Source organism: Takifugu flavidus, chromosome 15 (assembly GCF_003711565.1).
Source record: "Takifugu flavidus isolate HTHZ2018 chromosome 15, ASM371156v2, whole genome shotgun sequence".
NCBI classification, from domain to species: domain Eukaryota; kingdom Metazoa; phylum Chordata; class Actinopteri; order Tetraodontiformes; family Tetraodontidae; genus Takifugu; species Takifugu flavidus.
In genome coordinates, this window is record NC_079534.1 from 10,052,945 (window position 1) to 10,075,707 (window position 22,763).

The 22,763-nt window shown below is 40.9% G+C and overlaps 2 protein-coding genes across 2 annotated transcripts; both read right to left on the bottom strand.

Annotated features, from left to right (window-relative positions):
* Positions 1-142: 142 nt before the first annotated feature.
* On the bottom strand, positions 143-2,474 carry LOC130538536 (peptidyl-prolyl cis-trans isomerase FKBP1A-like). The gene is made up of 4 exons (XM_057056212.1): positions 2,329-2,474; positions 2,188-2,235; positions 954-1,066; positions 143-753 (listed from the first exon to the last, which is right to left on the bottom strand). The coding sequence occupies exons 1-4, from the start codon at positions 2,363-2,365 to the stop codon at positions 628-630; spliced, it is 324 nt and encodes a 107-aa protein (XP_056912192.1). The 5' UTR covers positions 2,366-2,474; the 3' UTR covers positions 143-627.
* Positions 2,475-2,805: 331 nt separating this feature from the next.
* On the bottom strand, positions 2,806-21,979 carry si:ch211-106h4.4 (MAM and LDL-receptor class A domain-containing protein 1). Its single transcript, XM_057057417.1, has 51 exons — positions 21,867-21,979; positions 21,652-21,780; positions 21,411-21,539; positions 21,155-21,257; positions 20,911-21,076; positions 20,156-20,360; positions 19,917-20,048; positions 19,704-19,828; positions 19,193-19,430; positions 18,601-18,866; positions 18,369-18,459; positions 18,136-18,282; positions 17,674-17,814; positions 17,405-17,538; positions 17,149-17,314; positions 16,836-16,955; positions 16,524-16,681; positions 16,360-16,455; positions 15,965-16,055; positions 15,742-15,861; positions 15,351-15,447; positions 15,128-15,278; positions 14,814-15,033; positions 14,111-14,231; positions 13,371-13,500; positions 13,209-13,287; positions 12,979-13,134; positions 12,432-12,557; positions 12,145-12,360; positions 11,945-12,064; positions 11,612-11,770; positions 11,417-11,508; positions 10,836-11,003; positions 10,468-10,629; positions 10,275-10,383; positions 9,773-9,895; positions 9,567-9,666; positions 8,990-9,149; positions 8,762-8,867; positions 8,534-8,677; positions 7,899-8,086; positions 7,492-7,657; positions 6,960-7,178; positions 6,215-6,393; positions 5,652-5,886; positions 4,966-5,125; positions 4,778-4,892; positions 4,509-4,626; positions 3,991-4,087; positions 3,834-3,912; positions 2,806-3,752 (listed from the first exon to the last, which is right to left on the bottom strand). The coding sequence occupies exons 1-51, from the start codon at positions 21,892-21,894 to the stop codon at positions 3,654-3,656; spliced, it is 7,179 nt and encodes a 2,392-aa protein (XP_056913397.1). The 5' UTR covers positions 21,895-21,979; the 3' UTR covers positions 2,806-3,653.
* Between the last annotated feature and the right edge of the window lie 784 nt (positions 21,980-22,763).

Genomic DNA, 22,763 nt, shown 5'->3' on the forward strand with positions numbered 1-22,763 from the left:
AGTTGGGATGAATGACCTGTGGTACCGTTCCTTTTTACACCGTGGGTGTAACAGTCTGCTGCTGAAGGAGCTGCTTAAGGCCCTCACAGTCTTGTGTAGGGGGTGAGAGAGGGTGTCTGTTCCCACTACAAATGACAAGACATTATGTTGTGTCCAAGTTTACAATTTAATTCATTTAAAGCAACATACCAGAAGACACACATTAAATAGGTGTTTTTTGTGAACATTTATGTCTACTTTCTAGATTGTTCTGTAGATTTTATGGCACCCAGTCATTTTACAATGTGGAAAAATTTTAGATTGTTCTATGGCACTTAAAGAAAAGTACATTTTTCTCAAATTTCTGGTTTTTCTTTAGCCAATGAAGAATAATTCATTCATTGTAAATTTGTGCCATTAGCTTAATGTCAAGTCAATGTTTTATTTTTATTTTTTAAGAAAAGTACTTAACATAGGATGCTTAACAAATAAATCATCTTGGCATCATCAGTAGTGTTGGCATTAGTGACATACAATTTGCACTATTTGTCTCAATAATACAAATAACAGTTGATGTGTATAAATGGTATTAAGAGCCCCTTTTAAAAAAGAGTATGTGTCACATGTTGGTGGAATTTGAAGGTAAACTCAACAATTGATTAACTCCACTTCAAAAATGAGAGTTGCATTTGCTGGGATGATTGGTGGATAACCCTCATGGCCATATGCGTAGTCTGGTGAGCAGGTCAACCTCGCAATTTGGCCAATGCTCATCTGTGAACATAGAAAGATTCCAAACCAAAATATTTTACTGGATAAATGACACAGATATTGGTAAAACTTCAGTAAGCACAATAAAGCAAATTAACTCAGGTTAATAATTTGGACAAAAATAACACAACAAGCCAGACACTAGCTGAGTCAATTAATCTGGAAATATAAAGTGGATATATGATGGCTGCAGCTTTCCAAACCTGAGCTACGCCCTCATCCCAGCCGCGGATGACTTTGCCATGTCCAATCTTAAATTGAAAGGGCCTTTCCCGGTCCCTGGAGGAGTCGAACTTCTCTCCGTTTGTCAGAGTGCCTGTTTAATGAAAAAGTTGTAGCTCTGATTACATAATCTCCTCCTCCAACGCAAAATTTAGCAGCCGGTGCGTGTACCTACGTCTGGGCTTTGACCAACGCACAGTACACACAGCACCTGGTCACTCAACCTCAAACTATAAGGTGGGAAAAAAACTATCTCAAAAATTCAATTGCAGATCCCAAACAGCCAAATGTAAGCGAAGGCATATTTAGCCAATAAATGATTTACCATATTTAATATAATCTTTGGCATGTCTGACTTTACAGTCAGACATTTACAGTTGAAGGATATTGGTTAACACATTGTGTATAGTGGCCTGTCAAAATTGTGCATTCTATTGTTACTCTAGCTGGTTGAAGTGTCATCCTTTCAGTTTTGTAAATATTTTTAATAGTTGCATCATTTGTCTCCTCAAACATGGGAGGTTTGAAGCCAATGAAATGATGGATGTAAGATATGTGATCCCCAACCATTACTGACTGATGTGATACAGTAACCATGGATGAAAATTTACATCTTATGAAAGTTTAATTGACAATACTTTTTCCCCCTTAATTGATGTCAGCTATTGTAGTTCTCCCCTTTCATATCCATAATGCTATGCCTTTTAAAAAAAACTGTTACCATTTCCAATAATAACAGTATTTGGACGCTTTTGTATGGGGGCGGAACGTGTAGCGGGTCAGTCCGGTGAAGTCTCAGTTACAAACTCCGGACCATCTGCGTACCGCACGCGTTCACGATGCCGACAGGCTACGCACAAGCATAATGAGGCCGTTGCGACCCTCTCTTGCAGGCCGCAGACGGATACCGTTAGAACAATCTGATAATTACAGGCCTTCTCTTCAGAGCCAATGAGACAGCATCAAGTAAGATAGCACTTAGCCGCCATTTTCGATCTCTGAGCTTTGAGCATATCCCGAATGTAAAGCCTCGCTGCAGGAGCCTCGACAGTCACGCGAGGAAAGGAAACCCCTCACTTGTGTCGACAAAAACCCAACTAATTTACGATTATTAGGTAGATGCGCATATATTTTGATACTGATATTATAAACACAGAATTCAAATGCCGATTAAAAGATCAATGAATGATTCTCAAGCCCACAGAAGCCTCTTACCAACGTAATGGACCGTAACAAGCGCCCCTCTAGCCGGAAAGTTCATGCCTAAAATGAGAGAAGCACCGAATAAAAGACGCATTCAACAAAATGTTATGTGATAGAATTAAAACAGTCACCGTAAAAAAATAATACCCATACCATCACCAGGTCTTAAGGTCTCAATGTGTACACCCATTGTTCTTTAAGCGCAGCGACCCCCTCTCACGCTCTGCTCTCACCGCAGCGAAATTGTGCGTTTGCGTTTATGATGCGTGACGGGATTGGCTGCATCGTCACGACGTTACGACGTAGCTTCAGCGTCGTTTCTAGAGGAGTTGGATTTGGATATTGGATATTTTTAAGCATTTGAGTCTTATGTAGTGTTCATATTTTGATCGTGTGGACGGGCTATGTTTTTAAAAGGGTTTAACTGAACACAATCACTTATTTTTGTGACATGCGCTTACTTTCCCCCAATATCTATCTATCTATCTATCTATCTATCTATCTATCTATCTATCTATCTATCTATCTATCTATCTATCTATCTGCCCAAATGTTTATTTTTAATGTGTATGATTACATTGTGTTTTTCTTCATGTGTCATATAAATACAATGAAAACTATAAACATTAATTATATATATATGTTGCCTTTACTCCGTTTCTCAGCTTGCATCACGTTAAGACAAATCTCACATACATTCAAACAGGCCAAAGCAGAAATTGCAGAAACAGCATAGTTAAAAGAAAGTGTGAGCTGTGCATATGTAAATGTATATGAAGGATTTGCTATGATAGAATTAAGCAAAATCTTACTTTCACATTACATAATATAACACAGGATGACATTTATAAGTGGGCAGTTTAGTTATCCACATGGAGGGGGGTTCTGAAACACAGATTACACCAGTTACAGATTTTATTGGCAACAAAGCTTGATGCGAGGTGGCTGAACAGAAGATGAGGTCTTTAAAGTTGTCACATTCTTTCTTTTTTTATTGCAGCGTTGTCTCCCCATTAAAACTTGGCTGTTGCAAAAGCCAAGACTGTTGCTACGCCCTGAGGAGCATCCACTGCCACCAATTATTGAACTTATTGAATCAACCAAATATATTAATGTGGGAATGTGATTCTGCAATGTAGATACAATTTAGTAAAGGCAATGCAGCGGCATCTCCTTCTGGTAGCATCCTCATTGACCCCTTACCAGCATTAATAGTGAAAAAGTATAACTTCACAATAATATGGATACTGGGGAAGCAATGATATGATTTTCCGGACCCTCTGCCCCCATCTGATTTCAGTTCTATGTAGCTATAAAAGGGTTATAAGACTTAGCAAAGCACTGCTACTCATACCTCACATAAGGAAAATTAACATAAATTTCTAACAGTTACATCAAAATCCAAATCTTTCCAGAGCACAAGCACCTTTCACACATTAAAAATGATGTGTTTGTTTTATTGTAGATGTTATTTTGAATCATGTATCTGCTGAAGCCTCCGTTCTGGGCCTATTTGACGATGGGTCATAGAGTTGATTATAGAATGAAAAGTCAAATTCTGTTCCGTGTTCCGTCACCTTGAAAGAAGCAGATTTTTGTTTTTTAACAGCGTGATCTTTCTGACTGCAGACAGATATTATCATGCACCTATTACTTACGTCTATTTTACCGTCACAGAGGTCAAACACAGAGCTGTGTGCGGTTGGTTCTTCGTGTTGTAAAATGTTTGGCTGACTCCTAGGACAAATGAGACAAAATAGGTTGGTGCTTTCTGCATTCTTATAAAATTATATGTGTATTGGAACGTTTTTCTACATCGCCTTTCGTTTCCTGTTCAGCATGAAGAGGACAATGCAGAGAATGAGTCCAGCCAGCACAGTCAGGCCAACAGCCAGACCTACATTCACCTCAGCTGCGGACACAGTGATGAGATGTTGCTTTTTGTGCTGTTGTAGTTAGTTCTCCTTTGAAAACTCTCAATGATAGAATCACTGTGTACTTTCATTATCACAAATGGGCGCTTTGGAGGTCATGGAAATTTCTGAAAATATTCTTTTGCCGGATTTATTTAAATTAGCTTCCAACAAAATATCTCCATCAGAATATATTCTGATGGATGTATAATTTGCTCCCTTTTAAACAATGTTCATCAACTGTGCTTTATTTTCAAGGAAATATTTGAGGGATTAGTGCATTTATAAGGGGTCAGCGCCACAGACAGGAAAGTCCAACAACTTGAAAGAAATGGATTAATACATTTGGCTTTTCTTCACATGTAGTGGCAGTTCACAACCTTGTAACACTATTGGATTCGTTCTCAGACTGTAAAGTACCATTTTCATCAGGAGGACCAACAGGGGGCTGTGAGTAACAGCCACCGGGTAGGACACTAATGTCGTCCAGAGCAATGGCACCCCATGGGGTCATCCCTCTCTGATACACAAACACAAACTATGACAAAAAAGAGAGTTTAAGTTCAGATATCAGAAGAATTCCAAATCATATAAACATATTACAATAAAATATTTCCTCACTACATTTAACTCATCTTGTAATGGTGTCATTAAATCATCAGGACAGATTATTTTTAGCTCTTTCTTACCCAGAAAGCTTCATCATGTTTTATGTGCACACTGGCCTCCTGCCACTTGTCTCCTTTGTTTCCTGACTCCATCCACTTCAAAGTCCCCTCTTCATTACCAGTGGCATGCATTTTTCTGTGACACAGAAACACCACAATGAAATATTTAAAGTATGGTCAGGACCTTAGGCCACAGAAACACTTATTACCTGTCATTTAAGAAAACTCGCAGAGTCCCGACATGATTTCCAGACATGTGATACCAGAATGTCAGGCAATGCCCTCTAGTGGACGGGTGGAACACATCACTAACGAGGAAGGTCCTGTCCCCCCACTCACCCACTGAGCTGTCCACGTACAGGTAATATCCTAGACACAGTTGCACACACAAATTTTCTTTTCAAAATTTCTTGATTGCTGATCTGTGGGATTGATGTTACAGACCTGTTTTGCTTTTTTCTCCCAGGAAATTTACTAGCTTTTTATGTGTGGAATCCTGAGAAGTTAAAGTCTACAATCCATTAAAAAAAAAACCCAACCCTAATTTCCCCCAACCCTTAATATCATTACTAGTACCACGGGAATACAACATAACAACAAACGGTTAACCTGTTTTCATCAGACATCCAGTAAATCTGCCGCCGAGAACAGCCTCACTAAAATATATATGTTGACAATTAAAACAAAAGGTACATGTGAAATAAGCTGAAAAATGGAATATTTAGAAATATTGAAACAAAAAGTGCCATAGATGCTCAGTTTGTGAAATACCTTTAAAAAGTTGTTCATCCTTTGGTGATTTGATGTTTAAAGCCAGTCTCTACTGCCACTTAGTGGTTAAAAGGGTCACTGCATTTATTTATAGAATACTTGGAAGATGACATCTTTTAGTTACCCTGTGATGAGTTTGTTGTGTGATCAATGCTGGGTCCCGTGTTGAGATTCGGCTGGTCTCCCCTCCCACGCAGCCAGTCCTCTTCGTCGACTCCTCCCACGTTGCTCCAGCTACACATGTTGATCTCGAAGTCGCAGTGACCAGGTGAAGGACACTGAGCATCTGTGAGTGTAACATCATCAAATGCCATGTCTCCCACCTGGCTGGGGCCGGCCTTCACACCTTCCACCATGATCTGAGACAGGAATGATAGAAAAGTATGTAAGCAAGTTTTAAATATGCGGGCAAAATAATTTGCTGGCTTAAATAAAGACATTTCTGTACATTCACTGTTTGTTTTGAGGTATAGACGAATCATTATAGATTCTTTCCTCAGTTCTAGACTGGAACTGTATCCATTATGATGAGAAAACAGTTTTTAATTCTACAGCAATATTGTAAGATTATAAGATACTAGTCAATTTAAATCCATCTTAATTTCACAGGAATGGAGACAGATTCAGCTTGTGTCAGTGCACATGTGTGTGCATTTGCGTTCAGGAGCACCAGTGTTTGGGGCTCACCCTGTAAGGCCGATCACGGTACAGAGGACTGGCCTGAGCGAACCTCCAGAGTCGACCCTGATCACCCATTTGAGAGAATAGCAGGGCCGGTGTCTCGTCTGCAGCCTGCTGGTAAATGTTCAGCGTCCCCACTCCTCTTCCATACATGAAGTACCACAGCTGGACGCAAGATCCTTTGCCTGGAGGTGTTTGAAAATGAAACCATGGTTAATTTAGCTTTCAGATATATTTAAATTTATACATGTATAATGTACAGTAGGATGGCTGAATCAAGCCACAATGCTCCATGTCACACAAGGTGTAAATGAAGGATCACCAGAGCTTGTCTTAGCCAACCTAATCTTCAGACCTGTACCCCAATAAAAGAATCTCTAGCATCTAGAATAGATGTACACAAGCCATCAAACAAAGGTGAGATTCTTGAAGTCTTGTACCAGTAAACAGCAACGTGAAGGGCTGCTGAAATGCAGGAACGCTGTGACTAAAAATTAGGGTTATTCCAGCAAACATTGGTTCTCAACATTTCCTTATTCCAACATTTCCTTAGTTTTTCCTTAGTTCAACATATATGTGTTCACTTATATGTGTGGACAATGCATCCACACATTGAACTAATAGCTAATAAATAAAAAGAATTGATCAGGATAGGAAATAATGCATTTAAATTCAGCTTAAATTAAATAACGACCATGAACAATGAACCTCCCCACAAGACATATTCATCAATCTATAATCAATAATACACCTGCAGGATACAGCGGCGAGGACATTCGTGCCGTCTGACTGGCGCGGTCTGCATTGGAAGATGACAGGTAGTAGTAATGGCCCGCCGGGGCGTTGGTGGTGTGGTCGCTGTTTGGCCCAGTGTTTGGGTTGTGGGAGGGGCCCGACTGTCGTACCCAGTCGAAGTCATCGTCAGTCTGCTGCTGCCAGCCGCAACTGTCCTCCTCAAAGTCACACAGGTCTGCAAGCATGAGATTTTACAAAACATGACACAAACATTTGTGCTTGTGGGTCCATTATGAGGACCGGTTCTTGATGTATGTGACTTATTCTGTTTTTGACCTCTAAGTCAAGCCATCTTATGCCATATTGTGACTGAAAATATCTTTTGTGTTTAAAAAAAAATAAAATCAAGTTTCCAGCTGTTTCTGCCTCTTTTCTGCCTCTAGTCTCTTCAAATCTAATGTTCTGTTCTACACTAAATGTTCCCTAACAGGACATTTATTGTGAGGACACAATTTACTGCAGCCAGATTTGTTATTAAGGCCTATTACCAGAGGCAGAACAAGGCCCGTTGGTAAGAGAGATGTCATCAACAGCGATGTCTCCCGCCTTTCCTCCAACTGTGGCCTCTAAAATGACTTGGTGGACACTCTGCACGGTCATGTGGATCTGCACCAGCTGCCACTCGTCCCCCTGGTTTCCTGACTTTTGCCACACCTACAGGAAAGACAGGAGGCTGATTCAGTTTGCACAATGAGGATGTGAGGAGATTTATGCAACATTGCGGTGTGCGCCGAAACTGCGCGGCTCACAGTCAACATTCACTTGATTTATGTTATTTTGCAATCAGCATTTCACAACTGTGTGAGCAGGAACAATTAAATATTTCTCAATCAAAGCCGAAGCTGCAGATTGTAAAGGTGATTGTAAAGGATTGGGGATTGGATTTGAGTTGTACCATTGTTTTGTTCCTGGGATCAGTTGTTTGCAGGAGCACCCTGAGGGAGCCAACGGTGGCCCCGAACATGTGGTGCCAAAATGTGAAGCAGTACCCATCGCGGCCACCAGACGGCAAAAGCGGAGTCTTCAGATGGGCCACGTCTCCTGTCACCCTGGCTGAGGAACTGTTGATGTACAGATATTTACCTGCAGAATAAGCATAGTAGTGAGTTGTTCTGTTTTTTTGAGGTGTTTTTAGTGGATGGAGGTAGTCTGCACAGAAGTCTGCACAACCTAACATTGTCACCTCACTACAGTCAAACGCAAGAAGAGTGATAAACGATAAAAATTACAGATTTTTTTTTAAAAAAAAGCCTCAGCTGACTCAAGACACTTTAAAATACCTTAAAATACTAAATTTCAAATACTTTAAAACCCTTTCAAAAACATAAATGAATTGCCAGTGACTGTTAAAAAAAGTGTTCAGTTTCTCTTTTTGTGACCGTTAAATGACACATGAGTGAATCAGAAATGAGTGACTCCACTGCTGAGACTTTTTCCTGGGCATGAGAAAAATTTGTGGTTCAAAGTTCGGGAACAGTCTGTGCTGACCAACAGTTTTTACAAAAGCACTGTCACTCCTGTTAAAAGCACCTTTTCCGGTGGTGTGATCTCCTGCGGGTCCAGTGTTAGGGGTTTCAGTTGGGCCAGACCCGCTGGTCCAGTCCAACCCATCTTCGGCCCCCTGTGTCCAACCACACAGACCATCCTCAAAGGAACAGTCATATGTCTGTAAAGCTGAGGATGCAAACAGGAGTGTGAAATCTGTTGAACCTACCCTTCGAGTCATGCAGCTTTTTAAACACATGATCAACTTTTTACCTGGTACTTTGGAGGATTTTTCACAGTTTAGGAAAGAAATGTCATCCACAGCTATGATGCGGGTGCCAGAAGTGACTTCAGCTTTGCTAACGCCACTGAACCATATCTAAGAAAGCAAATTATTACCCACAGCATTCACACACAGGAGAACCCCCCCCCCCCCCACTATTTTAAATTGACTGGAAGAGTTGTGAGTCTAAACTGTTCAGCATGGGCTCAGACACATACCCTGTAAGGCTGCTGATGCAGGCCTATAGGTAGATTCTCTGGGGTCCAGTTGGACAGAGTACTGTCACTGCGTGACCAGAGGATTGCTTCACTCCCCTCAGCTTGCTGCATAAGCACTCTGAGTGACCCAGCACTCCTTGTACTGATGTGGAAGTGAAACCTGCGTTTAGGAAAGAAGGAAGGAAGAAGGGGAGAGTGTTGGATGCATGAGCGGAGGCTATTGAGCAATTCATATTTTAAAAATTTGAGTCTGCACCGAGATGCAAAAGCCTGGGACAGGGTGCTAATAAGGGAAACACAGTGGGCATTAATATAAACAAAGTGAAATTGGTTCGTTGATGTCCGTGAAGGTTTGTTTATCCGGTCTGATGAACCTAGACCGGACGGTGTACCAGCTGTTACCACTGGGTGGAGCAAGATAACTTTAACCGCTCCGACTTTTGTTACGTATGAAAATACTAGCTACGCATTAAGACGGAACAGCATCTTGTCCTTTCTGACAATACTCATTCAGCGTAGCTCTTCACTAAGCGACAGGCACGTCAAGAAAACCCACCCGAGCCCTGGCAACACTCACAGAATCTGGCAGTAGGGGGATGATGGGGGCAGTGGGGGACTCTGAAGTCGGGCCTCACTCTGTGCGGACCCCTGGCTGAAATTCATACTCATGTAGTAGCCTGAGAATGACAGGGAGTGTCAAATCAATACGTGAACGGCTGAATGTGATGCCGAGGAGCTGATACAGCTGCTTTAAAAAGATGTCCAATCAGTCATTTCAATCACCTGCATTTGTTGTGTGATCACTGGGTGGGATGGTGTCATTACTGGCTTTCTGTCTCTGCCACTTCATTTGTCCAACACTGGTGTCATTCCAGCCACAGTCGTCCCTCTCAAACGTGCAGGAACCTGAAAGAGAACCATTCATGAGAGGAGTTACTCTCACATACGCTCCCTGCATAGCTACACAAACATCTGCTAACCAGGAAATTAATGTAGTGTCAGGATCCCCATGAAACTACAAGACACAAGAAAAGAAATAGAGACATGACCCCATTCGGACGTGACCCCCCCAAATAATGTCTGTACATTTGTCCCCATGTCTGTGCACACAATGCAGGCCCATCCATCCATCCATCCATCCATCCAGAAAGTTGCTGATGCTTCCCAGCAAACAGTTTCCTGTTCTTTTTCTGAACCATCAACTTTATCTCTATTAAGTTGCCATCCTACAATTATTGTTGGATCATATACACTGCTGACACAATGATGTATCACATCAGCTCACCACAGCCCTCCTCGTCTTCCCCTTGTGGACAGTCAGGAAGATAATTGCACCGTTTCGTTGTCAGGACACACACTTTTCCTGCTGACTGCCAACAGAAAAACTCATTCTCCTGCAACACAAAGCAAGGGTGAAACAACCGATGATCATGTCCATTATTTGATTTGCTTTTCTCCTTCAGACATTTGTGATGTACCTGACATGGATGGGTGGGGCCCGTTGTGGTAGAGGGTGCATTTGAGGTTGTGCTTGGGCTGGATGTGGGCGAGGTTTTGAATACGCACTCCCTTGAGAAAGAGATGTCATCCAAAGCAACAAGCCCCCTGTGTCCATGACCTCTTTCATATCTGAAGACAATCTAATTGGAAAAAACATCCCCAACATTGTACCACTTTTCCTGACTCTCAGCACCATTGTTTGCAAGCAGGCTCTGTATAAATTTGAATGAAAATCTTCTCAGGCAATGACAAAATTGACCTGATCTGTGGCAGGCGAGATGGAGTATTTACTTAAGTATTGCTTAAGTATTGCTCCTCTATCACTTAAGTATTGCTCCTCTCTCACCTTACTGTTGTCTGAGGATGAGAATGTGGCCTCAGCTCTCTGCCAGTTGTAACTCTGTGAGATCTCAGTGAGCGATAAGAGACTGTCGTTAGCACCAGTGCCTAGTGTCCTGGACCAGACCGTCAGTGAGGCTGCAGGATCTCCCAAGCTGAATACATAGAATCTCACCTGGTGTGATCGTAGAGGAATGGTTGAAAATTGGATGATAATTAAAAAGTCATCATCCTGTTAGTGTAATATTTATTTAAAATTAATGTTTCCTTCATCTGAAAGTGTGAATGAGAGGAAAGAGTCACCTTTACGATTGTTGTAGTTGAATTTAAATGATTTATAATTGAAATTAAAGATGCCGTCTTGAGAAACCTATTTTCCTAACCTATTTTCATGCTAGCGTGCTGTGTTGGCACTGGCTAATATTTATCTCAATTCCAAATAATGATCTCTGTGAATCGTGCTATTGCCTGATTACCACTGCATTATTTGCATAAATTTAGAGGACTTAATAATGTGCTTTAATAAACCTAGGCTAACCTTTCCACACTAAATTTTTGATAAACTTATATGTGACTCTAGTTACCTACAGTGCAATTAAAGCTGGGCAGTAAAGTAGTTGAAAGCATCTCTGATGTACGGCCAGCCTCAGTTGTGTGTGGCTCCGGAATGACATAGTGACCTATTTTTAAGAAAAAGTAATTACGCAATCAATAAATATTCCATTGACAGTCTAATGGTGGTGATAGTCATACTTATCTTAATGGAAGCTCAGAGGTTTCTACCTGCTGCAGAGTTCTGGGTGTGATCCCTCTCAGGTCCAAATGTAGGCCAGGCATCTGCTCCTCTCTGTCGTATCCACTTAGCGTGAGGCGTGTCTACATCATTTTCCCAAGAACACAGGCCCTGTTCAAAGTTGCAGCGCTCCTCAAATCCATTTGGCTCTATTTTATTATTAGTGAAGAAAAAGAAAGCAAAAACCCTAAAAGCTGAAAATTTTCCATTTCGCTCAACTGAAAATTGTGATTCTATTGTTTTTTTTTTTCCTGCTCTCAGTTGTAAAATGCCTAATTTCAAATTTCTATCACGTTGCTGCTGCGACTCTTTGGAAATCTCACCGCAGTTGATCTCATCTGAGCGGTCCCCACAGTCATCGCTGTAGTCGCACAATTGGTTGGACTCCACGCACACGCTGTTGATGCACTTGAACATGTTGTCAGGACATGCAGGCTGAGGCTCTGTGAAGGCATCCAAAGATTGTAGAAATGTATCCTCTAAAGAAATGCCGATAATGAAAGTCCAGCCTGAACTGAACTACCAGGCAGAGTGCAGTTGGTGAAACTGATGTCGTCAATAGCAACGTGGCCGTGCTTGTTGAAGGTCCTGGAGCCTTCAAATGTGATAGAAAAATCCTGAGGCATTCGGCCCACTATGACGATGCCAGGACGCCAAACATCTTCGTGGCCGACAGTTTGCCGCCACAGCGTGGTCACCTGGGAACCCTCTCTCATCACCACATCCAGTTGGGCTTCATCTGCACCACATTTAATCACACTCAAATGGACCAAAATCATGTTTATCCAGTGTGCACATAGGCAGAAATACCTTCTACATATATGCTGTAGTAGAAGTGCAGAGTGCAGGTGGTGCTGGCCTGTGTCATGGTTGGGCTCTGCAGAGCTGCAGGGCTCACATTTTCTCCTGTCTTAGGTTTCAGTGCCATGTACCAACCTAAAAATGATCAAATAAAGACAGTCCAACAGGGTCCAAACAGACACAGACTACAAACAGCACTTGATAATTCTTATTTCCTGGTGTGTGTGTGTGTGTGTGTGTGTGTGTGTGTGTGTGTGTGTGTGTGTGTGTATGTGTGTGTGTGTGCAGCTAATGATTAAACACAGAAGGACTTTTAGGCATTACAGAGTAACTCAATAATTGTGATTAGACCATCAAAATTTCAAAAACACCACATCTGAACAAAGATGGTAGTAGCATTTATATTGAAAAAAGGAAATGCAATAAATCTCACTTCCTGTTTTCTTGTACTATTGTCTTGTCAGTATAATATCAAATATGTTTACACTCAGTATTAAATGATTCGATTTCAACTGGAAAATATTGATTTGATCGTTGATTTGGTGCGCATCCTCACCCAGCTCAGTACCCACTGTATGGTCCTTAGCAGGTCCAAAGCTCTCAGAAGTGTTTCTCCCTCTCACCCACTGAGACTGGCCCACACTGCTGTCCTCCCAGCCGCATGTCCCGTTTTCAAATGAGCAACCCACAAATTCTGAACTTGTTTCATTGGCTACAAGACGGGGAGAAAAAGAGCAGAGCGTAAAACTCGGGTTTGCAGACAGAAAGCAAAAATTACTGCCGCACCTGGACAGATGCCGAGCGTGACAGTGATGTCATCGACAGCGATGAAGCCTTTGTTGTTGGTTTCTGCCTCAATGAGTACCTGGAGCATTGAGGAACAGAGAAAATGACTGAGAAGGTATTATTCCTTACAGCATCTCTATCTCTGAGCAACATTCAGCATACTTGAAAAGGTCTGGTGGTGGTTACAGACTGAGAGAACCTGATCCAGTTGCTTTCGCTGCTGTTACTGTGAAACATGAGCTGGCTCTCAGATGGTCCAGAACGAAGGTACACCCTCAACATGCCCGAGTCGCTGTTGAAAAACCCACAAATGTCCATCAGTCCATCTTTTTTCTGCTAACCACCACTTTGTAGTCTGGATCACAAAGGTGCTTGAGCAGGACCCACATTCCCTCAGGAACACACAGGTGGAGTCAATTAAAAGTCTGCAATCAACCTTAATGAGCATATTGTTTGGTAAAGGCCTCATAGACAGCCCCCGGGCTAGAATTCCTCCCAGAATCTTTCTTCTATGACGTGATGCCCGCCATGTTGATTGGTTTCAGTACATGAATCCAAACAAAATTAAATTATTACCAACTCAGTTTCCTACAAATGTTGACTTCCCAGGAGCTTTTGGAGCACAGCTAAATATTGCGAAACCAGACGCAGCTTCATGTTTTTAAGATAGAAGCGCTACAAGGGTGTTCAAGTTTGACCTGAATCCTCTGTCAAACAGTTGATCTGTCTAACGCTTCAACTCTGACACAAATCACTCTTGCACAGAGAAGCAGGTGATTCGAGACTAAATGACACTTCACACTTCCTCAGGAAGCCAGTGAGGAAACTAAACAGGATAAACAAAAGCATCCCTCCCCCTGGAGACCCTCGATGTGCAGTTTTGTTTTTTCCTTTTTTCTGACCTGCTGTTCATATGGTACCACAGGCTGAAACAGACAGTTTCTCTCAGGTGGATCCATTCTGACAACACATGAGCAACACTGCTGCGGTTGAGATGCTGTGAGGAGCTCAACAAGAACCAACCTGGTTTGAAGAAAAAAAAAAACAATAAAAAAAAGCAAATACACTTTGGATATTTTGACATGTTTCCTGTCACACATCAGGGAGAGCATGAACACCACATCAGCAACATCTAGATTATTGTTCCTTTAATGATTCTGAATCTGTCACAGCTTCAGTTTCACAGTTCTTCGGACATGAGGAAATAGTGTGTGGTTGGTTGTTTTACTCAGGAAAAGGACATAAGTCAGGGATACGCAAAGGAGAAGTTATTAAGTAACAAGGTCAGTGAAACAGCACCCACAGCAGTTCCAATTAGTCATAACCTGATGGACAGTTTGCTTTAAGCATAACTTTATTTAGTTTACCTATCCAAGTGTTTTTTGACACCTCCCGCCAATTAGACAATTCAGAGGTGACTATAATGGTGGATTACAAATATAAATAAAAAAGCCATGTATGAAAAATAAGTAGATGATCTAAAATAATTTGCTCATGCAGAAGTAAGAAAGTAAGAAGTAAGACAAATATTTATTATTTATTATTATTGGTGGGATTTTTCTTTTGCATGTTAATGTTTTAGTGCAGATATGAAAGCATATCTACCCTCTGGCGTTTGAGTGGTGTGGTCTGCTTCTGGACCACGGAAGCCTCCATTGGCCAGCACCCAGTCGTGTCCATCTTCCCTGTGGACGTTGATCCAGTTGCACTGTCCAGACTCAAAGTCACAGCTCCCTGGAGGATGGCAGGCTCCGTCCCTCAAAGAAACATCATCAACTTTCATTGTAGCGTTGCTGTCTGGACTGTGGATGGTCTGCAACACCACCTGGTTAAGGACATAAGATTAACAGGTATAGCAAGAAAAACCCTACTTGCTTTTTGATTTACAGTCAAAGATGCCAGTCTGACAGTTTTGTTACCTTAAATTCAACAGGAGATGACACGGTGACTTCTGCAACCTCCCAGCTTGAAGACACTACTCCAGATTGTTTCCAAAGAACAATCGACAGTTGCCCACTCCTCAGCACATGCATGGTGAGGCTGTCAGTTGATCCTGCAGGTAACCAGTACCTGAACATGAACAAGGACATTGTTTCATTAACAATGGTAAAATCATGTAAACCTGTGATTGAAGGCACTTACCAGAAACGGACACACATCTCAGTCGTTGGGGTTAAAGGAGGTGAGAGCAGTTGCGCTATGGTTTTCTCCGTAGAATTTTTCACAGTCACATAGAAACCTATAACAAAGGGACAGTGTGCACTCTCCTACCTCTGTCACACAAGTAAACAAACATATTGAAAATAACCTAAAACAAATTTAAACAAAGCTGGACAGCCATGCTAAATTAGCCTACATGCCTAACCGGGTACAGATACAATGCTCATCAGTTCAAAAAATGTGATGGATGGGCCAATGACCTTTACTGAACCCTAATCTCATATTAGGCATGTTTATGTCCAACGTTTGTCATAGCCAGCTATGATTTTTTTCAAGATTGTCAAGCAATGATGACAGTTCTTTTTGTACTCACCATTATCTGTTCCACGGGTATGATCCACCTCTTCCTCTGTAGCTCTTTTGCGGATCCACTGACCCTTGTGGGTAACACTGTTGTGAAAGCCACACAGGTCGTAATCAAACCCGCACATGTCTTGAAAGGGTGTAAAAAAAAAACGCAAAGCAAAGTCATTATCATCTGGGAATTGTTTTGAGGCTTTCTCATCATCACAGTTTGATGGCCTTTGATTACATACTCTTATCCACACAGGGACCCTCCCTCACTGTGATGTCATCAATGGCAATAAATCCTTCACTGATGGTGTTTCGATGAGCAGTGATTATCAGCTGTGGATGAATATTTACATTTCTGAGTTACTGAAATACTGAAATACTGCAAGCATGAAAGTGTGGTCTTGAATGCATACAGCATTTGGTACATAAACATGAGAAGTAGAAAGAAAGCAGTAGGTATCTGCATATTGGACAAGATTACAATTTTAGAAGTCATATTATTTGTCCTCCAGGTGTATTTTCAATATTTTTTAATCTTACTTCCCATAGTCAATCATTGGCAACTAGATGGACACTTGTTTAAGGCATTAATATAAGACATTGTTATTGGACAAACACAAACAAAGGTTAACTTTACCCGTGATGTGTCCTGTCTGTTGACAGTTATTTCTGCATGAATCCACTCTGGTTTCTGTGTTCCCCGACGAGTCCAGACTACATCTTCAGATGATTTCTAGAATAACAGCAACTAATTATAGGCCAAAAGGACAATAATGAAGCCGTACTAATGAGCTCCCATACTATTTCCAACAGTAGATCCAGGGTAGACACTGAAGGCCCGAGCATGTGATACCAGAATCCAATGCAGATATGTGATGATGTAACCTCGAGAAGAGGAACGGAGATGACCGCTCGCTCCACATTGTTTATTCCAGATCCATTTAAAACCAGGAAGAGTCCTTAGGTAAGAAAATAGATAGGCTGCCTTATTAGTATGTGGTGAAATCAGATAATGTCTGTTCTATATGATATTTCTTCTTTTCACTGTTTTTTTGACAACCAGTTTTTTACTCTCAATTCATTCCCCATTTAGAAATGCAGGTACATTAATACCCTCATTATTTCCGACAGTATGGTCGTACTGAGGTCCATCCCAAGGCAGGTCCACTGGAAGTCCTTTACTGCGTGTCCAGTTCACATCACCACTGACCTCCTGGACCCAACTGCACAGACCTGGTTGACAAAATATGCTCTGAATTGCCAAAAATGTTCCAGCAGAGGGACATTTAAAAAAGATTGAAAACACAGGCGAAAGAAGTTAAAATCTGTCTTGTCCTTGTCAATTCTATATTACTAAACACAGTTTTTGATTGATACCACAAAAAGGTTATCAAAATGCCATTTTGCATTTTAAAATGAGCTTCACCGTGTTCAAAAGTGCAGTCCATAGCAGACGGCGGGGAGCTGGTCGTGGTGGGAGGGTTGGGAGTGGTGGTTGGGGTGATTTCATTGCAAGACTCATTCCTCATAATGTAGATGTCATCCAGAGCGATGCTCATATCACTACAGCTACAGTTGGCTTGTAAAATAAGCTTTGAGGAAGGACAATAATTAGTAAAAAAAAATAATAGAAGGAATGTAATTATTATATTTATAAGTTTATTGTAATTGTGAAATAGTACCCGATGAGGATGTTTTGCACTGTAATCCACTCTTTCCTGGATCCACGAGCTGTTCATGAACCCAAATGTGTTCAACACAGGATACAGGCTGACAGAATCATTCACAAACACTAATAGTTGGATTTTTGAGTGATCTGAAAGCACAGAAACTCAACATTAGGACTGAAATATGTGCTTAACACGTGACCCATATTCTTTGAATGTTAAATGTGGCTAAATAAGTGTTACAGTCATGTAATGTTAACACCAGTGAACAAAGCTATACTCACTATCAGTGAGCCATCCAGCTGCGTAGTGCCACACCTCCAGGCAAGCTCTCTCTACTGCATCCATTGTTTCACTCTCCAGTCGAGCAACTTGTTCTTTGTCAGACTTGGGATGGGAGATGGGATTGAAGAATGCAAAATGACCTAAAGATTGGAAAAATATATAATTCTTTACTAAAGAGCAGTCACATGTTGTTATAATAACTGTTACTGTACCCTTTGTCCTGCTCTTTCTGGCCAGACAACACTTGCGGCCATACAGAATTATACTCTTTTTTCAATATACATAAATATTATTTTTTTCTAAAATAATGCTGGCAATATATAACTGTCTATGAAATAGAGTCAAGGGAAGTGTAGAGAAGGGCTTTATTTATGATCAGAATAAATAGAAAGAGCAAGAGGCATATTAAAATATGGAAATACAACTTTATTAAGAAAAAAATTGTACTGGTGGTGACATACCCAGAGCAGTATTTGTGGTGTGGTCCCTTGATGGAACATGGTGACCTTCACTTTCACCTGAGAGCCAGTCCCAGTCCACTCTAGACTGGGGTTTGACAGGATAACTGTTTACCCACCCGCAGAAGTCCATTTCAAAGTCACAGACACCTGACCAAGAGAGATGCTTGAACAGTTCACGGCCATACTCAGAGACATAATTGGCTAGGCATATTTTTTAACACTGTAGTTCGAACCTGTTGGGGGACAGTGGCCATCTAGAACAGTTAGGTCATCGATGGCAATATCTCTCCTCTCTCCAGTCCCAACAATTGCCTCAAAAATCACCTGTCAGTCAAAACAACAGAGAATAAAAGACTCACAAAGTCATAAAATCTTAATGAAATTTAAATATGTGACTTGAGGTGCCTTTGAAACTTGGACTAATTAAAGGCTAATATTGTGCCGTGAGGAATGAACTACCAGTACCTGATATGGGGTACTGGAACGTAACGTCACTCTTCCATGCCTCCAGTGTTTCCCCTGATTTCCCTTTTGGGTCCAAAGTGGGACAGATTCCCTGGAGTTCTCAAAGGTTTGAAGGTAAATGTTTAGTTCTCCCACTTCACTTCCCTCCATGTAGTACCAGAACATCAAACACTCCCCATCAGATGCAGTCGGCTCCATTACCGCAGTCATCATTGCACCTCTAGCCCCAACAGGATGATTCCACAAGTGGGCGCTCAAATAGAAACCTACACACAGTAAGCATTATGTGTTTACTTTGCTTTTAAGACTACAGTATCATGTCTAATTCCCATATGCATCCGCTCTCCCTCTTCATCATAAACCTCATGACCTAATGCTAATTCTAATTTTATGTTTAAAATTCTACTCTAGTTTGAGTGAAGTGAATACTGAATCACCTGTGTCAGATGTAATTCTAAAACTTAGTCAATTGTGACACACCAATTGCCAGTGATTCTGTGAAATACTAAGTAAGACTAAAGTGCAACTTTCCTGACCTGCCAACATGACCTGAAAACTTCAAGGTGGATAAGTCAAAATCTTAGTTACAAACCCTGCTCTGTCCCCAGAGTATGATCTGTGGCTGGCCCTGAGGAGTTGGCTGGTTGGGATGATCCTCTGATTCGCATCCAGCTGAAGTTAGCAGCCGGTTGGGGCAGCAGACCACAGAGGGAGCCCTGGAAGGTGCATTCCCTCTCAGGAGGGCAAGAACCAGACTCACTGGGGTACACCATGATGTCAGTAATAGCTATCCTGCCTTGATTTCCGCCCACCATGGCTTCTATAATAAACTGCAAAAGTTGAAACAGATCTTGAAAAATACTAGTTTGTCTTACTACTTCATAGTTTTGAATGACCATATTTAATCAGCACAAGAGTTTTACATTGCAGCATTAGTGGGAAGGAGCAGTGAAGATACCATCAATTGGACATTTAAAACCTGGTAAAAACCTTATGCATCTACTACGTAATGCTTTCAATGAAAGGAAATAATGTCCCATTAATCTAGGCAACTTTTGTATCAAGAAGAGGGGAAAAAGTGAGAAGACATACAATAGAATTACCTGTATTGGTTTTGAACTTTTGAAAGTTAGGTCTGCAAATCTCCATTTGCTTCCTTGAGTTCCACTTCTTATCCAGGTAATCATCTCTTCCTCACCAGAATACTTTGCGATAAACTTCAATGAACCTGTTTAAGACATAAACAGGAACTGGGCATTCGACCAGAAATAAAATCAGGTCAACAAAAACAGTGCCTTAGACAGAGGAGAGCATACCAATGCTGTTACCAAATATGTGATACCAGAAGCTCACGCAGATGTTTTGACCAGCAGTCTGTGGGTAACTGATGAGTCTGGCTGCAGATGAGATATTTAAGCCATATTTGGCAGTTATGACCATATAGGAATCTGTAGAGAAGGGAGAAATATATTTCCTATTAAATATTAATTAAGTCTTACATAATAATGTTCAATCAGATCAGACAATGGCAAAAGAGATAAACATAAAAACTCACTTTTTTCATTCAATTTATCATTGCTTCTCTCCCACAGAAGGCCTGCAGTGTAATCATGGTACCAGGAACATGTGTCGTTTTTGAAATCACATGAGAGCTGGTCAGAGCCTGCTGGAACATCTTTATCTGCACAATTCTCAAACTGGATGTCATCCAGCACGACGACTGGTTTTGCAGCGAAGGGAGGGCTGTATGATAGTTGCAGCTGCAGGAAAAAGGCCACCAAATGCCTTGTGAATAACTTTATTCCCTCAGAAAAGACATTTTATGGTACATCAGTGACTGTGTGGTCTTTGCAATATATCCAGCTGCATTGATTTGCAGACTGCAGGAGTTCAGTTGAGTTCTGAGGATTTTCTTTTCCTAATTTGAAAAATTATCTTTGCAACAACTGTCAACAAATGACAGTATTTGTTGCGTCTTTTTGAGTCGGTTTAGGTCTCATTGGTGTGTCCCAGCCTTAGAGGCATTAAAACAGGGGGATGAACCTATACAAAAACATGTTATATGATTTGACATGCCACTCTTTTTTGAAAGTGTGTTTGTGAGGGTACATAATTAGGTGAAAATGAGACTTCTAATTATGTTCCAAGTATCTGCAAATTAAAATGGCTCTTGTGAGGTCATAAATCCTGTCCTAGTGGAGAACTGTGAATACTAACAAACCTTGAGAGGCATACAGTAGCAGCAAGGTCAAATATAAAAATGCAGCATTCTGATTGAAGGAAATTTTAGTAACTATTTCACTGACTCACCCTGTATCCTCCTGGCTGATTACCAAGAAAAGCTTTAGCCTTCTTCCACTCAGTTATGCTATGTTCTGAAATTTTCAGCAAACTTTTCTCATCTTTGTCTCTGACCATCTTCAGTTCAAGAGATGATGTTAATATTGGTGAGGGATCATAAATACAATACCAGAAGCTGAAATACATAAAAAAGTCCAAAAAAAGGTTAGCTTGTGCTGCAATAGTCAAGAAAATGCTCATTTTTTAGAAATACCTGATTTGACAGCCCAGAGCAGCTGGTTGATCAACAGAATACTCCATTTTAGCTTTGTCAATGAGCCCAAGATTTTGCTTCATATTTACATGCATAACATATCCTGCATCAAGCAGACAACTGGGCATTATTAAATATGCTTTCAAGGGTATGGCCTTTATTAAAATCAGATCAGAACACTTTTCTAAGGTGACAAATTTCAGGTAACAAGAAAAGCATCAACACAAATGACCAGCAACTGATGGCTGATATTTACCTGATGGACTTCCTGAGGTATGGTCAACTCCAGGTATCAAGGTGAAATTAGCCATTTCCCTCGTCCATAGGTAGGAAATATCACTGGTGTCATTCCAGCCACAGGAGTGATGCTCAAATGTGCACGAGCCTTTAAAGGAAAGACGCAAAATTTACAGTTCTGGTATGGTAAAAACTTTACAAACCAGAAATGGCTGAGAATTGAAACGTCAAAACACTTTCTAGTGTATAAATATGACTACCGCAGAACTCCTCATCTGAGCTGTTTTCACAGTCTGTTTTGATATCACAGACGAGTGAAGGTGAAATGCATTCTTCATGATTACATGTGAACTGCCCATCAGAACAAGAGGAAACAATTGCCACCAGTGCTGTAAGAGAACATAATAATGTTATTCTGCATTTTTATATATGGTACCAATATAATCTGTACTACTGTACCATAAAGGCCCCTTACCTGACAGCACAACAAATACCCACTTCATGTCTTCAGAATGTTGAGAAAATTCAGTGTTTATGAAACATGACTGCAACTGGAGCCGCCGGCCTGATCAAGGTTGTAATGGTAGCAGTAATATTGCACTGCCAATTGTAGAGCTGAGAACATCCTTATCAGTGTCCTAAAGTCCAGCTGGTTCTTGATAAACTGCAGTTCCTTCACTTTATGACCACCATTTGATGCCCCACTTCATTTACAGTAAGTGAGGCTAAAACAATTTCCAGGAACTCTTAAATATATGATTAGAAATGTACATTAAAAATATAAAAAACATAAAAGTAAAAATGCATATCCATGTTGTTGTGACCAGAACACATTAAGAAGTAGGCTTAGCACAATATTAAATTTGATAAAATGATCCTGTTAATTACAATGCGTCAGTTCTGCACTGTTCTGTTTCTTCTTCTTGTCTTATCTGATGGCAGATAAATATGCTGTACTCTGCAGAATGAATTTACTTTTGGCTGTACATACGTTGCTCTTTACTAGACAGTTTTTAACACCAGTTTCCACATAAGTTTGTGGTGCAAATCTAATTAACAGTTTTCTCACATGCGTCTTCAAACTAACTAAGGCACAGGAGACCCTCAAGATGTCAAGCCACCTTTCACCTGTGAAGTGCCTGTCGCTAAAAGTGATAACATTGTCGGAGCAAAGGTCTGAACATCTTTATAGCAGATCTGCAAGAGATCCCAATTCTCAGAAATCATTAACGCTCATCAAGACATTAACTGTCTGTGTGACATGTAGTACTCTACACTGCACACGTAGTGTACATTAGCAATTAAAAAAAATAGCCTCAATAATGCACCCTGTCATGTTATTAAAATATGTTATTATACCATACCATATTTT

Coding starts and splice junctions, on each gene's coding strand:
- LOC130538536 (XM_057056212.1), bottom strand. CDS start 2,365: ATGGGTGTACACATTGAGACCTTAAGACCTGGTGATG. Junction 2,236..2,328: donor GACCTTAAGACCTGGTGATG/GTATGGGTATTA, acceptor CTCTCATTTTAG/GCATGAACTTTCCGGCTAGA. Junction 1,067..2,187: donor TGTTACGGTCCATTACGTTG/GTAAGAGGCTTC, acceptor TTCATTAAACAG/GCACTCTGACAAACGGAGAG.
- si:ch211-106h4.4 (XM_057057417.1), bottom strand. CDS start 21,894: ATGAAGTGGGTATTTGTTGTGCTGTCAG. Junction 15,034..15,127: donor CATCTCCTGTTGAATTTAAG/GTAACAAAACTG, acceptor GTCCTTAACCAG/GTGGTGTTGCAGACCATCCA. Junction 9,667..9,772: donor TGATCACACAACAAATGCAG/GTGATTGAAATG, acceptor TGTCATTCTCAG/GCTACTACATGAGTATGAAT.